At 39.5% G+C, this 15,724-nt stretch overlaps 1 protein-coding gene across 1 annotated transcript in view; it reads left to right on the top strand.

Moving 5' to 3' along the window:
- The window catches only part of Vps13c (vacuolar protein sorting 13 homolog C), a 152,811-nt gene that overhangs the window by 82,233 nt on the left and 54,854 nt on the right, over window positions 1–15,724 (top strand). Inside the window, exons 39-49 of the mRNA XM_052187918.1 lie at window positions 221–280; window positions 1,154–1,316; window positions 2,898–3,011; window positions 4,265–4,368; window positions 4,693–4,860; window positions 6,443–6,747; window positions 7,742–7,889; window positions 10,012–10,162; window positions 12,051–12,163; window positions 13,195–13,364; window positions 14,871–15,118. Coding sequence (XP_052043878.1) covers window positions 221–280; window positions 1,154–1,316; window positions 2,898–3,011; window positions 4,265–4,368; window positions 4,693–4,860; window positions 6,443–6,747; window positions 7,742–7,889; window positions 10,012–10,162; window positions 12,051–12,163; window positions 13,195–13,364; window positions 14,871–15,118 — 1,744 coding nt within the window. The remainder of the gene's footprint in view (window positions 1–220; window positions 281–1,153; window positions 1,317–2,897; window positions 3,012–4,264; window positions 4,369–4,692; window positions 4,861–6,442; window positions 6,748–7,741; window positions 7,890–10,011; window positions 10,163–12,050; window positions 12,164–13,194; window positions 13,365–14,870; window positions 15,119–15,724) is intronic.

Here is a 15,724-nt window from a genome sequence, read left to right as displayed (position 1 = left end):
CTACTTAGATGCACTGACATCTCCTTTGCAGTAGAATAAGGAACCTGAGATTTTGCATCTACAGTATGTAGAGTATATTTATGTGGTCAGTTTTGGGGGCATATTCTTATTCACCTATAAGGAACATCTTTGTTGGTTCTTAATAGCATACTTAAATTGTTTTCAATATGTGAAATTTTATTGTTTTTAACTCAGTGGTTTAATTATCAATTGCTTATAGGCAGACAGTGATGGACCAGACTTTAAGACCATTCATGATAACACCAAACAGAAGCTGAAGGTAAGGCTTTTTTAATTCATCATAAAATGAGATTTGTGAGATTCAATGGTGCTTGATGCCATTTTCAGTTGTAAGATGTAAGATCTAAAATTAGAATTGGGGGCAGTAGTAATAGGTGCAAAATTAGTGTTTACTTTAGTGTAACAGTTATTTTAGCCTGATGTTGCTGGCAGGACTGAACATTTGAATTCTTTATGGACTTTAGGGTTAGAGTAAGTTTAGGGACGAGTATAGTGCACAGTCTAGTATAGACACATGCAGTACATTTGGGCATATGTAGTCAGTGTAGGAATACTCCTATGTCTTCATTTAAGACTCATCAAGCTTGGTTGAGGTTAGAATTAATGTCTACTAGGAATGGGCAGATCATTGGTATGTTGCTTGGTAAAGATTGACAATATAATAGTAATAAAAAGGATTAAAATGATACTAGTAATTTATTCTTAATTGTTTAGAAAGGGTTGAACTATTCTTGTGCTAGTTACATACACTGAAACTCAACCCAATGGTGTGACTTTGACCCCATTGACATGACCACCATCTCTCCAGTGGTATGATTCTCCCCCACAGTGCCATGTTCACTGTTTCCCTAGTAGTGACTGTCTCCCAGTGGCATGACCACCATCCTGAGTGGTATGACTGTTCCCCAGTGGCATGGCCACCATCCCCCCAGGGGTGTTAGTGTCCCCCAGTGACATTACCATTTCCCCAGTGGTGTGAGTATTCCCCAAGTGGTGTTAGTGTCCCCCAGTGGCATGACCACCATCTCTCCATTGTTGTGACTGTTCCCCAGTGGCATATCCCTTGGCATAATGGGTCCTACAATGGTGTGAACATCCCTGAAATTCTTGTTTCTGGTGTTGATTGTCTTAGGTTTCATTTTCATCCTTGGACTTGGTGCTTCATTTGGAAGCTCTACTTTCCCTCATGGATTTTATGTCATCTGCTGTTCCATCCTCTGACTCTTCTTCCTCTGAGAAGGAATCTGAGCGAAAGCCACTTGTGGGGGAATCCAGAAGTCTTGCCATCAAAGCCGGTATCAATCTCTCCTCTGTGCTCCTATAGAGTAACCGTATTTGCAGCCAGGATGAATGTCAACACCTTGATGAGCACAGTGTTTAGCAGATGAGGGTAGCTTCAGAAGAAAGCAGCTTCTATCTTACGGGATTGCATGCTGGTTTATTGAAGAATTGGAAATAAATGTTAATAGTAATCATGCACTTCCAGTGGATTCCACTCTGGCTCTTATATGAAATAGAATTTGTAGGTTCTTAGCTTGACACATCTTTCAGCCTTCTGTCTAGTGACAGTGAGAAGGTTAGAAGTTAAATGGTGATGGTCATGCTCAGCCACAGAGGCCCTCTTCAGTCAGTGCTGCTGTGCACAGCAGCTGAGTCCTTTTTGGGTACCAGCTTGACTGCTGATCTTGTCTCTTAGTCACACATAAAACTTTGTCTATGTTCACCATGCACATTGCTTGTATTCTGAAATGTTGGATATAAAGTAATGAATGAAGAACATGTGCTTGATTTTTTAATTCAAATATTTAATTTTTTAAATTATGTAAATTTCTGATTATTCCCAGTAATATCTATATTACTATCCTAAGTATAAAATGTTTAGTACTATTCAGTCTAATAAAAGGATCTGAACGTTTAAAACCATAGAAAGATAATGTTATGAGAAGCAGAATTTTACCTTCTTTGTTGTTTTGGCAGTGTCTTGCTGTGTAGACCAGGCTGCCTCAAACTCTTGATCTTCCGGCCTCAGCCTCCTGAATGGGAGAGCTTCCTAAATGTGGCCCCCACAGCTGACTTCTTTATCATAATGTGCTTAACAAGCTAAGAGTTTTAAGAGTTTTCTTAGAAATGTCATCTCTTTATAGCATATGCATGCCCCATTCAGTGAATGCAAGGCCAGTGTTGAGGCTATATTCAATGTCCAAGCAGCCTTAGCCCAGCGGAACTGTTCTCTGATTTTACTGCACAACTGACTTTATAGGAAAGTTCTGTTTCCTGCATGTAAGTCATGGGAAAGCATATTCTAAATAAATAAGGACCTACACAAAAACATTTTTTTTTGGTGATTCTTTTTTTCAAACTTTAACACACTATGCACTTTTCTTGGTGACTCTGTTGTAGAATTACTTACGGACACATGATATATAATCTAAAGAAACTGGGTTTTATTTTTTCATTAAAGTACATGTAAAGAACATAAATAATTCTTCAATAACAATGAATTTTATTGATTCTTTATCTCAATTTTCATGAATTATTCTTTGATCTAGTATTTGATATGACCAATTAAAATTTTTGTACTAACCAAATTCTAGACTCTAATTTAGAGGGTTTCCTTTTTTCCCTAGGAGAAAGTGTTAGGAGCATGTTCACCTAGTGAATGATACCATCAAGGTGTTGTGGTTGTCTTTATCGTAACTGACAGATAACTTGCTAGTTTTATCTGAGTGGCAAAATCCCTCTTTATTTATATTGTCTTAACAGAGACTTCAGTGGTTCCTTTGGTATATTACATGATTTTTACTGGTGAGCTATACTGTGTTTTATCACCTTTGTGCGTCATGCAGCACTGACCTCTGGTTTCCACTGCTTTTCAGTACCCAGCTCTAATGAGGGGGACATGTTTGATTTGAAGGTCACAGCTGAATTAAATGCCTTTAACATCTTCATTTGTGATCAGAAGAGTCACATAGCAGAAATTAAAATACATGGTAAGTAATTCTTTTTACATAGTATATTGGAAAATTGGCTGGATTAATTTGTATTGAAAATATGTGCAAGCCTTGAACAAATGTACCTTGAAACTTGTTATGATTTATTCCTGACGTGAGATATTCATCATCCATTTAAAAAATTTCAGAATACATCTGAGGCTTATGGTTTTTGTTATGGTTTCCTTTACAGAATAAGAGAACTTTAAACTTTAAAGAGTATCATAGTAACTCTCAACTAAAATAAAAATAAAAGTCATTATCCTTGTTTTCCCTAGCATTTTGAGCATATATATAGCTTAGCAAAATTAATTTGTAAAAAACATTTTAAACTTCCTTTGTGTTGAGACTTCAGCCTCAGGTTATACAGTAAGTTCTTGGAAGACTGTCCTGGCTCAGACCTTGAAGCTAACCACAGGCTAATGTCGAGCAACTTAATTTAACTTTTTGTTTCATACTTCTCCTTGTAAACATTGTTGTGAGGATGACATGCATTTATTTGTGTGTGAACAAATACATTGGATGTTATAAGCAGTTTCAGAAGATTGAAACATCAGCTGTATTCAGCAAACACTACTTAGCTGTAGCAGTCTGTTGTGAGGAGGAGTGTTTTTCAAATCCTTATGTCTGTCTTTGATATAATGAGCATGGCAAACTTCTGTCTTTAAAAGATTAGACCATAGATATAAATTATTATAGAAATAATTCTTAAAGCCAGGTCTGATAGCGCATGCCTGTAATCCCAGCACTTGGGAAGCAGAGGCAGGTGGATTTCTGAGTTCCAGGACAGCCTGGTCTACAGAGTGAGTTCCAGGACAGCCATGGCTACACAGAGAAACCTTGTCTCGAAACCGCACCCCCCCCCTCAAAAAAAAAAGAAGTAATTCTTAGCCCTAAGGTGATGCTCATTTATTTCAGTTTTAAAAACACGTTTGTGAAGTGCATTGGAAAATACTAAGTCTCCCCAAGTGAGTATCTCTGGTCAAACCAATGTATAGCATAATGTTTGCAGAGAATATGCCACTAATTTATTTAAAACATTTTAGTTTTATGTTCAGATTTCCTCAACTGTTATGAATGAGGAGTATGCTGATTTAAAAGTGGTTCCCCCTTTTTTAGATACCAGGAACATGGGAGGTTACTGTGTTAACATGTTCCACACTATTTTTATTTATCTCGTATTTCAGTTGTATGTTAGTGCTTTTGAGCTTGCTTACAGAAAGGAAATATCTGTAAATGGTGTCTTTTTGTAGGAATGGATGCCTCTATTTCTGTGAAGCCAAAGCAGACTGATGTATTTGCCAGACTTAAGAATATCATAGTTATGAATGTCGATTCACTGTCCATTCACAAAAAGGTAATCACAAAACTAATTTCTGTGTTGAAGTGTAGCTTTTGGGGACCAGATGCCACCATACACTTGTTATTTGTCTGACATGTTGGTGGGCTTATTAGGGCTGTGGACAGAGATGGGAGGTCATGTGTGGTGATTTGGAAAAGTTATTCCTGGGAAGCTCAGTGGTGGGTTGGTACTTTACTAATGAGGTGGGGAGCATGGGCTGATGTTGAATTCCATGTGGCTTTTTCACCTGTCAGGCTCTTGTGGTCAGGAAGTGTCCTAGGGTCCAGAGAGCAGAGTTCTATAGCTCGGACATAATAACCAATTGTCTTGTAATGTCAGGCGGTCTCTATTTTGGGAGATGAAGTCTTCCGGTTCCAGATGAGTCTGTATCCAGATGCCACAGAAGGAGAGAATTATGGCGATATGTCTAAAGTGGATGGCAGACTTAGTCTTAAAGTGGGCTGTATTCAGATTGTCTATGTTCATAAGTTCTTCATGTCTCTCTTGGTAAGTTCATTTCTACTTGTTTTTATTTCTTAGTGAAGTATAAGTATTGTGGCTATGCACCTGAACCTAGATAGTTGTGTGCTGGGCAAGGCTGGTGACCTCCTGGATGCTGAGGAACAGAGAGGAGAGATGGGCCAGGTCCCAGTGCCTATGCTTCCTTCCCCCAGGCCCTCCTTTCTAACGGGCACAGTGCCGTCAGTGGTGTCAGAGACTACAAATCCAGTCCTCAGTACAGGTTCCTTGGTGCACATTTAAGCTTCAGACATAATGAAGGGCTGTGTAAACACCAGAACTATGAACAGAATATTCTAATTAAGTAAACCTTTTAAATGCTGGTAAAGCAAATGAAAGTTAATTCTTAAAATGACTTATGTGTACATGTATACACGTATGATGTGATGTGTGTGTGTGTGTGTGCCCCAGCATCCTATTTGCCGGCTAGAGGACAATGTTGTGGAGTCTTTTCTCTCCTTCTACCATTTGTGGGTTCTAGGAATCAAATTCATGTTGCCAGGCTTGGGCAGTCAACACCTTTATCAGTTGAGTCAAGTTGCTAGTCACCAAATGGAAGCTTTAATCATTGTTTAGAACGTAAAATCTATCATTCTCTAACATTTTTATAGTACTTGTAAAGTACTTTTTGTTTTTATTTTTATTTATGTATGTACACATGCACATACACATGTATGTACTGCTTGTTTGTTAGTACTTGCTTTTCAATACATAGGATCTCATAGCCCAGACAGACTTCAAGTTCACTGTATAGCCTAGGGTGACTTTGAATTCCTAATCCTCCTGCCTCTCCCTCCCAAGTGCTGAGAACTAAAGGTGTGCATCACCATACTTAGCTATTATTTTTATGTATCTTATTATTTGTATGATTTAATATTATAATTTAGGGCTTTTCAATATTAGTTATTTGGTAGAATGCCCAAAAGTCATCATATAATTGAAACAACAAATATTAAAACTTAGAGTTTGACTATATTTGTGATAAACAAGACCATGGAATTTTTATTTTTATTGGATCCTTACAAATCTTGGTCTGAAGAGTTTAAACCTGCCAATTCATGAGCTTACTGGCCATACATTTATACCTAAGTCATCATGTTTGTGTTTTTAGAATGTGTATATTTTGGGGTTGTGAGAGAGATGAAGTCACTCTATGATTAATGAATCCATGAATAGTGGTTTTAGATTCTTCATTTGGAAAATACTTTATTTTCAGTTGAAATGGAGGTGAAGTGTGTCTTAACCACAAATAACTTTTGATTCCTGTTAATGTTTGCTGGGTGATAGACGGCCATATTTGCATCTGTGGAACATTCATGAATGAGCTGCTAAGGCATGTGTTGCTGAGAATAAATTTCATTCTTACAACCTCAAAGTACAGATTAGAGTCTACTTTGGTATAGAGTGCTGTTCAACATCCTTTTCATTTAAATTCCGATTTAAGGTGCCTAGTTATTCTGAGGAAAATGATGTTGAAGTTATAATCACGTTTTGCTCTTGTGCCCTCTCCATTGAGCTTCCCTTTCATTTCTTTGGGGGACTGTGTTCACCTGGCATTCTCTCCTAACAGAGCTTCCTCAACAATTTCCAAGCTGCCAAGGAAGCCTTGAGCACAGCCACAGCCCAGGCCGCAGAGAGAGCTGCATCCAGTGTGAAGGACCTGGCCCAGAAGAGCTTCCGACTTCTGATGGACATTGATTTGAAAGCACCTGTCATCACTATTCCCCAGTCTTCTGTGTCACCTAATGTCGTTATTGCAGATCTGGGCCTGATCAGAGTTGAGAACAAGTTTAGCTTAGTTTCTGTGGAGCAGCTCGCCCTTCCCCCAGTGGCCGACAAGATGAGCATTCAGCTGACTCAGCTGAAGCTGTCCAGGTGTGTCCATGTGTGTTCTGAGCCGTTTGTTGAGTTCCATGCATTGCCATACGGTTTTTTCACTTGCAGTAATTACTGGGATGATTTCTAACTCTCGTTCTTTGTTTATTCCAACCAGGAGACTTTGACTACTGCTTTCTGGTCAGCAGCTAATAGTGGTGTGCTTTGTAGGGCCGTGTTTTATCCTAATTTTACACTATGGTTATTCTTCGCATTTTTAAAAAAATACTTCTGAAATTAAAATTTCCTAATGAGGAATGGGGACGCTCCTCATGACTCTATTCCCACTAATTCAGGATGCTGAGGTGAGCGGGCCATGAGCTCACAGGGTTAAGATGAGTTTAGTCAACATAATGAGAGCCTATGTCAAACGGTAAGCTCCTGTGTGCTTGGTAACACTTGTTTTTGTTTTCCTAAGTTCCACATAGCTATTTATTTTTTTTTTGTGGGAGACATTTCTCATTTGTAGTACAGTTTAAGATGCTCACTCCTGAACCTTGTTACATTTAGTTTTCAGTGAAGCATCCCAGAGTCCCTGAATCACAATGGGAAAGCTGTGATGCTATGGAAAAGCAGTACTTACTCAGTTATGTGAAGGGTTATTGACAGACAGACTAGAAATGGCTCGTGTTATATGGTCAGTAACTTGCAGAGTTGGAATGTTTTTCTCCTTGAGTTTGGAGAAATAACAATGCTACATCAAGGGATAAATGTACGGTGAGTTTCTTATGATTCAGTTTTGGCAAGGAATGGCCTTCACTTATACAACATTGTCTTGGTGACACATTATTCAGACCTGATTCAAAGTTTATCTGAGTTTATTGTTTCCAGTAGCTCTGCATATAACTCTGATCTAGAAACATGTTCTAAAATAATTCTCATCACAGTTTTTAAGTGTTTATGAAAGTGTTATAAAAGCATTTAGAACATGGCAGTTCTCATTTTAAGTAAGTTTAAAAGTATATATATATATATATACTCATTTTTCTTTCAGAACTGTTCTACAGGCTGACTTGCCTCAGCATGACATTGAAATCTTAAAACCAGTGAACATGCTTTTGTCAATACAGCGAAATTTGTCGGCAGCGTGGTACACACAGATTCCAGGCATGGAGATAAAAGGGAAGCTTAAGCCTATGCAGGTGAGTCTGTAGAGTGTGGAAAGTGCTGGGGAGGCTTGCCTTGCTGGAGCATGGTGCCTGGGGTGAGCTTGTCCTTGTCCCACACTGTCCCTTATTCTACTTTAGTTAGGCATTCGGTAAAACCAGGATCTGGCCAGTGGGGATCTACTGAAAATATCTTTCTTAATTTAGAAAATTAGTTTAAATTTCTTAATGTAGTTAAATTGTCAGAGAATTAAAAGTGATGCTCAGATACTATATTCAAAAGAAAAATATTCTTTCTAGATTTAGGCATGTTTTCTTGATGCATGATTTGCATGTAGTGAGGCACAACAGCTTGCATAGTGTTATAGTTTGAAATAGTTACTTGAGCAGGCATGTGCATTTATTTGGGAGGCAGAAGTATTTTCAGAGGTGTAGTTTGTGTCTAACTGGGTTTCTGAGGTCAAGTGTTAAACTAGGAAGGCTATCAGTAGATGTCCCCAGCAGTGTGTTTCCAGTGGATCACTTGGACAGTTCTTAGAAACCTTGGGGTCACCTCTCAGCATTGTCCTCCAGATGTGTAGATGGGTAGTAGGTGATACAGTTTCTCATGTTGGCTAGTCTACAGGCAGGTCTGTCACCTTGGGTAACATCACAAGTAGGAATGGACACCCAAGGAAGTTTTAAACAAGATGTCACACTTGTTATTAGAGGACTGGGCTTGGGGTAAGCAAAAGGTTCTTGGCTATTACTTGGTGTTTCCTGTTCTCCCATCATATAAACAGGAAGCTAGACAGAGCTTGAAGAGTATACATGTGTATGTTTTGTACGAACTGCTATGTGTCCTGTGGGGAGGGAGGGTTGTCCTGACCCACACGACAGTCAACAGGGTCCCCGGAACACCTAGGAGAAGGTGAGAGACAAGAGACATGAGAGATGGACAGCAAGACAGTATTCTGATCAAGCTGTCAAATTTTATTTTTTACACAGGGCAATTTAAAGGGAAGCAAGCAAGGTGTAGGGAGAGGTGAAGGAGGAAAGTCATTGTATTTGGGGAACAATCTTAAGGGGCTTACATCATTTCTCAGGAACAGGTTCTCAGAATTGTCTCTCAGAATCTCAGGGGAAAATTGGCAATTGCTATAGGAACTTGGCACAGAAAATTGATCATGAGGAGGTGAAGTGGAAAGGAGTTGCTATGGTAGCCTAGGTGAGCTTCGTTTGTTGGAGCCCACTCGGGTGAGCTCTGTATGTACTGACCATCTAGCTTATGTGGCTAATCTTTAAGCTAGTAATTTTCCTTCTAAAAGCAGCCTACAGAAAGCAGGCTAGAAACGGCTGAGAGGAGGGGGTTTTCAGATCTATGTGAGAATAGCTCCTGGCAGAGGGTTGTCCAAGGAGAAGGGTGGGAAGCTTCAAAGCAGAGCTGGAATTACTGGATCTCCATGGCCTTTGGCAGTCTCATTCAGTCTGGCTGCTTTGTGCTGCTCATCTCTCCACTGGAAAGGTGTTGTTATTCATGTCCTACAGATAAAAAGGCTTGCAGTAGCAATCAAAAGAAGCTGAGAAACCTGGTTCGCACAGAGCTTAAAGGCATGGAGCTGATACAGATCTGACTTGAGGTTCTTGGTCTTTCTTTTATCTCACCCTTTTGTAGGGGTAAAAGGGAGATGCTGCCTTCCTCATATGCATGAGTGCTTTAGAAAGTGCTCAGTAGTTGGATCTGATTATAAGAGGTACTATTGCTTGATAAGATAAACAGATATTTTATGTATATCCAGTTGTGTCATGCTGGGAACCGAGCTGCAGAGCAAGGGAACATCTCAGATCTGGTAGAGATCAGAAACTGAACACCTCTCTGAATTGAGCTTGATGGGAAGCAAACCATCGCATAGGCACTGGTACTGGGTGAAGTGAGAGAGGGGCAGGACGGAGCCTGGAGTGAGGCCTAGGAAATGGTGGTGTGGCCCCGGGTCAGGCAGGAAGGGCATTGACTTCCAGAGGATCTGGCTACACAGGAGGCTACTGATGCTGTAGTCTCAGCACACATGTTCTCTCTCTCTCTCTAAAATAGATGAATCATTCATTCATCTATAAAGGCTATAAATACATAATACTATGTTTTATCTTACATACATAAACAAATTTTGATGGTTTTCAGGTTGCTCTCAGTCAAGATGACTTGACAGTTTTAATGAAAATTCTGCTGGAAAACCTTGGGGAAGCTTCCTCACAACCAAGCCCTACCCAGTATGCCCACGAGGCTGCAAGAATGAAGAGAGATGCTCGGAGTGGGCCTGACTATTTTAAAGGTAAAGGCTGATGCAGATTTCTGTGTTGTCACTGAAAAACTATCGAAATGATTCATTGCTGTGTTAGTTCTCCAGCACACGGTGCTGTGAAAGGACCTACTTGTTCTTCATGGTTACTAGGGAAGATCTGCTGGAGTTGGGGCTGCCTATTGAAGCACCCAGGGGATGTATGCATTGTCTGTGGTGAGGGGAGGTCAGTTGTTCTTGCTTGCATAGTGATTATTTGTGATTGGCTTATAGAAGATAAATATACTAAATTCCCTGGGCACTGAGGTGGTTTACATTGAGAGAAAACTCAAAGCAGGCAGGCAGTGTAGTAGGATGTCAGAATAATTCAGAGAGAAAAGGATCTTATGTTATCATGAGGAAGGAAGGTATTCTCTTACAGTAGCAGCTTTATGCCTGGCCTTACTGGAGAAGGATGTAGTGAGTGTACAGGACAGTTTTGGATTATTAAAGTTACATGTCTTAAGAGCTCTGTGGCCCTTTAAATTCAGCCATTTAAAGTGGTACATGGAATATAATTTCAGTTATTTTTTCTTTCCTGTTGTTTTTGAAGAAGACTTACTGTGTAGCCAGTCTGCCCTCAAACCTGTGATGGTTCTGCTGACTGAGCCCCTGGGTGCTGGAATTATAGGTGTGCTCTACTGTGCCAAGCCTTACATTTTACATTATTTAAAGCCATCGATATGGCTAGCAGATGATTTTAAGAGATAGTCAATAGGTGATATTTCCACAACTAAAGCAGGACCCTTTGTGCTCATGGATGCCTCTAGACTGTTCTGTGTGCTTCATGAGACTCGGGGTATTGAGTTAACTGTTGAAGCTGCCATCAGTGATTACTATTATGGTATCAGCATTGCTTCTATAATGTAGGCGAGGCTTGTTTTGGGATTCTAAGAGTGTGTGAAAGAGGTTTCTGGTTTAAGTAGATGGGACAAGACTTCTTTGAGTTAGGGTTGTATTGGGTGTGCACAGATGCTAGATAAGTAGGCTGTTGTTAAAGTTAGACACTGTGGAGATGAACAGACGTGGATGATTAATGGTCTTGTTGGATTTAGCTATGATCAAATTTGTAGTTCTGGTTCTCACTTTCTGGTTAACAACACACCTGAGAAAATATAAATGTGTTCAGATGCAAACTACAAATACAGTGAAGGTTGAAACAAATTCTTTTCTGAAACCACAGAGCCAAAGCCCCAGGTTTTTTTTCCAGCCTGCAAAGCTTTGCTTTTCTAGTAACTTGAGGAGACTTTCTTTCATAAAGAATGACCCCAAGTCTCCAAAAGGATTGTAGAGTTGCTACATCAGAGCACTGAAGCAGGATCTGTTCTGTGTATCCTGTCTAAAGATAGGAAGGGAAATGAAGTTCCCTCTAGAGCCCCTTCCTGTTGGTATTCCAACGGTTCCCACGGTGTTGTGCTCCAGCTCTGCTGGTGTGCTGATCTTCTCTTCTGAGATGCAGTGAAGGTTGTGGAGAGTGTCCTAGGCCCACAGAAGACCTGGGCCAGCCTCTCCTTCTAGGCAGGGCTTGACTTGTACGGCTTCACCGTACACTCAGTTTGATAATGTCCTGAGTGTGACTGAACCAGTTAGGACAACGTGCTGTGGTCATTGCAGGAACTACCCTTACTTTGAAGGGATGTTTCAGACAGTTGTCTTGATATTACTTATAAGATCATTTTTTTTTTATCCTGTAGTGTGCCCCTGAAACTTTGCCCTTTACTAAATATATAGTGACAAGTCATTGCCATTTTTATTGTCTGGTGAATTATTTAAATATGGTGTAAATTTGGAATAATAATTTATCATCCCAGCTTTAAAATGTTTAAAATAGTGTGCCTACGTAAGAGCTCTGTGATTTTCTTACTCATGTTTGAACCTTCAGAACAAGAGCTGAGTGACCCAAAGCCCCCCGGGGACCGGACTGTCACTCTTCAGTTTGATTTCCACTTTGACTCTCTTTCCATCATCCTTTACAACAACAGTGAGAGCTGCCAGGTAAGGAGGACATTTCTGAGGTAAATCCTTTGCTCTTCAGAGGATTCAGCTTTTGAATGGTGACATTTTTCGTTCTAATTATTAATAAAATTCAGTGCATCTACAAACCACTGTTTGACTGGAAAGTATGCCTGGGTCTGCAGGCTGCTGTGTTTCTAATCCTGCCAGGCTGAGGAAAGGTGCGGAGGCTTTCTCCCTTTCCAGAAACAGCCACAAATGCATTCTGTCCATCACTAACGCAAGCTTTGCATATGACCAATAGGCCACGTGCTTAATTTAATGCAAAAATAAAAATAAAAAAAAGCATGCAGTGTCTGAATGAGGAAGGTTAAAGGAAGAAGCCGAAAACAGCAGCAGCATCTTAAGGCGGGATCAACAGGCAGCTGGCCTTAAGTGAAATGAAGAGTGCGTGTAACTTTCACTGTCAGTAAAGCCATTTGCTGAGGCTTGCAATGAACACCATGAGCTAGAGATTTAGGCAGCTCAATGCATAAATGACAGATATTATGACAAAGCTCAACTGTAGAAATATATGAATAGTGTATATTTTCTAGAAAATATAAAACACAAAGTAGCACATGCAATGCACATGAACATGGATATAAAATCTATAATAAATATAGATTATATGTATTTATATGACATGTTATAGGCATTAAAATATGACATAACTAACTTATAAAATAAAAATATTTATTATAAGATATTATAAATAGTTATGCAAGTTTGTGTGTCTGTATTTATAAGTTAAAATTATTCTGTTTGCCAGTAGTACTGTCATTCACAGTGTCTTACATTCACTGCACTGTCTGGAGTCAGTGTACATGTTGAGTAGTGCCCAGGGTGCAGACAGGTGCCTGAGTGCACCCATGTACTCCTGGGTTTGTGTACTCAGTGTCATATATGTGATTCTGCACTTAGGAACTTTGTGAATTAATTTGTTTTCAAGCTTTGAGTTAAGGAATGTGCTTAAATGAACTCATGTAATATTTAAAGATCTTGTATTCCTTTGCCTGATAAATGTACCACAGGAGTCCGGGCTTTCATTTCATAATGACAGTTTCCGTCTGGGTGAGCTCACACTACACCTGATGGCTTCGGCTGGGAAGATGTTCAAGGATGGGTCTATGAATGTCAGCCTTAAACTTAAGACGTGTACTCTTGATGATCTCCGAGAAGGAATCGAGAGAGCAACATCCAGGTTTGTCAGATCAGAGTTCAGGTGGATGTCAGGCTGCCACTGTGCAGAGTGGGTTCCTTAGAAGAGTCTAGCCTTTGGTCATATTCTCACAATTGAGTTGTGAGAAGACACATAGGCCTCTCTGATTCCCCTGCCTCAAACTTTAAGTGAAAGGGGAATTTATTAATAAAACAAAATACCAGCTTAGCAATGAGAACTGTCTTAATCAGGGTTTTACTGCTGTGAATGGACACTATGACCAATGCAAGTTTATAAAAGACAACATTTTGTTGGGACTGGCTTACAGGTTCAGAGGTTCAGTCCATTGTCATCAGGGCAGAAGCATGGCAGCATCCAGGCAGGCATGGTGCAGGAAGAGCTGAGGGTTCTACATCATTATCCAAAGGAAGCCAGGAACAGACTGGGCATGCTCAGGCATCTAGGAGGAAGATCTCCAAGCCCATCCTCACAGTGACACACTTCCTCCAACAAGGCCACACCTAATAGTGTCACTTTCTGGGACAAGCATATATAAACCATCACAAGAACCAAAGGAGTTTTTGTGGTTAAATGCTCATGGAAAACATATTTTTCCAGATTTTTGCCAGTAGGCAGAATTATCATTATTGTTTTTAGGATCCTTAAAATTGCACATCCCTTTGTTTTCTTATTTACTTTGTCTTTCAAAACAATTCTGCAGAATTTCTTTAATTTTTCATCAGTAATATACTCTGTAGTATCACCATATTTATCAACTCATTTTGAAAAATGAAAACTATCAGTCTGGCATGAAATTTAATTTCTCAAGTTATGTGTCATAATTTGTACTTTTTTGTGTGAAAACCTATATTGCTATTTAAACTTGGGAACCTTGACTGTTTCCTGGATTCTGCTGAACCCTATGTTTTTCAGAGAGTTGAACACATAAGGAAAGTATGCTGTCTCATAACCAGGTTTTCTGGTTATAAATATCATGGCCAGGGTAGCTGTTCATAGCTCTTTAGGTATTTATCACTGATTGATAAAATCATTTTATTTGGTAGGTAAGCTAATCTCTCTAGGACTTGTGAGGATATGAAGGAACCGTCATTGTAACACTTGTTGGTTGGGCTGCATTGAGCACTATGGGAATAAATTCTATACAGTAATCATTTTCTATAGATATATTCTTTTGGGGAAGGTTTAATTTAATATGAGAGGTCTTGTTATATTTTGAGGGACTGCATTCATGCATTGCTGATTGCTTAAGATCATTTTCAGTAGTCCTCAGCTTTCCTGGAATAGCATTATAATTACAGAATATTCCATAATGCTTAATCATGTGAATCTTTCTTTGAAGATTAGGCAGCCATGTCTTGGTTGCTAATTGGGTGATTATGTTCTAATTAACACTGATGTATTTCTATTCAGCCTAGCAACTAAAAGGTGAAAGGAAGATGATTAAGATGCAAGGGAACATTTTCATTTCTTTATTATTTTGTTCAGAGAAGAGGGGGTCAGATAACGAATGGCATGTTTGTTTTTCAGGATGATTGACAGAAAGAGTGACCAAAACAACAACAGTTCTATGATTGATGTGAGTTATAGCCAAGATAAAAATGGAAGCCAGATCGATGCTGTCCTTGACAAGCTGTATGTGTGTGCCAGTGTGGAGTTTCTGATGACTGTGGCTGATTTCTTCATCAAAGCTATGCCTCAGAGTCCAGAAAACATTGCAAAAGAAATACAGATTCCATCAAGACAGGCTGCCGCAGGAAGAGTCAAGATGGAGAAAGGTTAGGAGAACTTACCTGTCTGTCCTAAAGATATCTATATCTTAACAAAATTTAGAAACAGGGGAACAAAGAGATGGAGAATTTGAGGAAGTAAAATTAGGCTTTTAGATTTAAGAGTATTCTCTGTAAATTTCCAGCAAGCGTTTTTAAATGAGGTAAGGCAACGTGCTCTGTGATGGGGCAGAAGATACTCTGGCTCCATTCGGTGTTCTTCGTCTAGAAACAGAGGGAGTAACCAGTCAGAGGCAGAATACTGTTTATAAAAGGGAGTCATTTATCCAAACAAGATTATTTGAAGAATTCTAGTGCATTGATGGTTAGAAGTCAAGCTAGAATGTAGGAGTCTGGGGCAGAGGAGGACAAAGGATGACCGACCCTTTCGACTCTGAGGAAGCCTGTAGAAGGAGAATGGTGGAAGCCATTTTCAAGTTGGTAGTTTTTATATTCCACCTTTATGAAGTAGATTGATGATTTTCTAGGTTGAATTTTAAATTGCTTTAAGGTCAGGTATTTTGTTTTGTTTTGTTATGTAAAATCTGGCAAACTTGCAAACTGAACATGCATTTGCAAGATCGGAGTGTTCTTTTCCCGTGTGCTGTGATGTTT

This window comes from Apodemus sylvaticus, chromosome 7 (genome assembly GCF_947179515.1).
Source record: "Apodemus sylvaticus chromosome 7, mApoSyl1.1, whole genome shotgun sequence".
Classification (NCBI taxonomy): domain Eukaryota; kingdom Metazoa; phylum Chordata; class Mammalia; order Rodentia; family Muridae; genus Apodemus; species Apodemus sylvaticus.
Note: the sequence above shows the minus strand (reverse complement) of the source record. Positions and strands in the feature narration are given on the sequence as shown.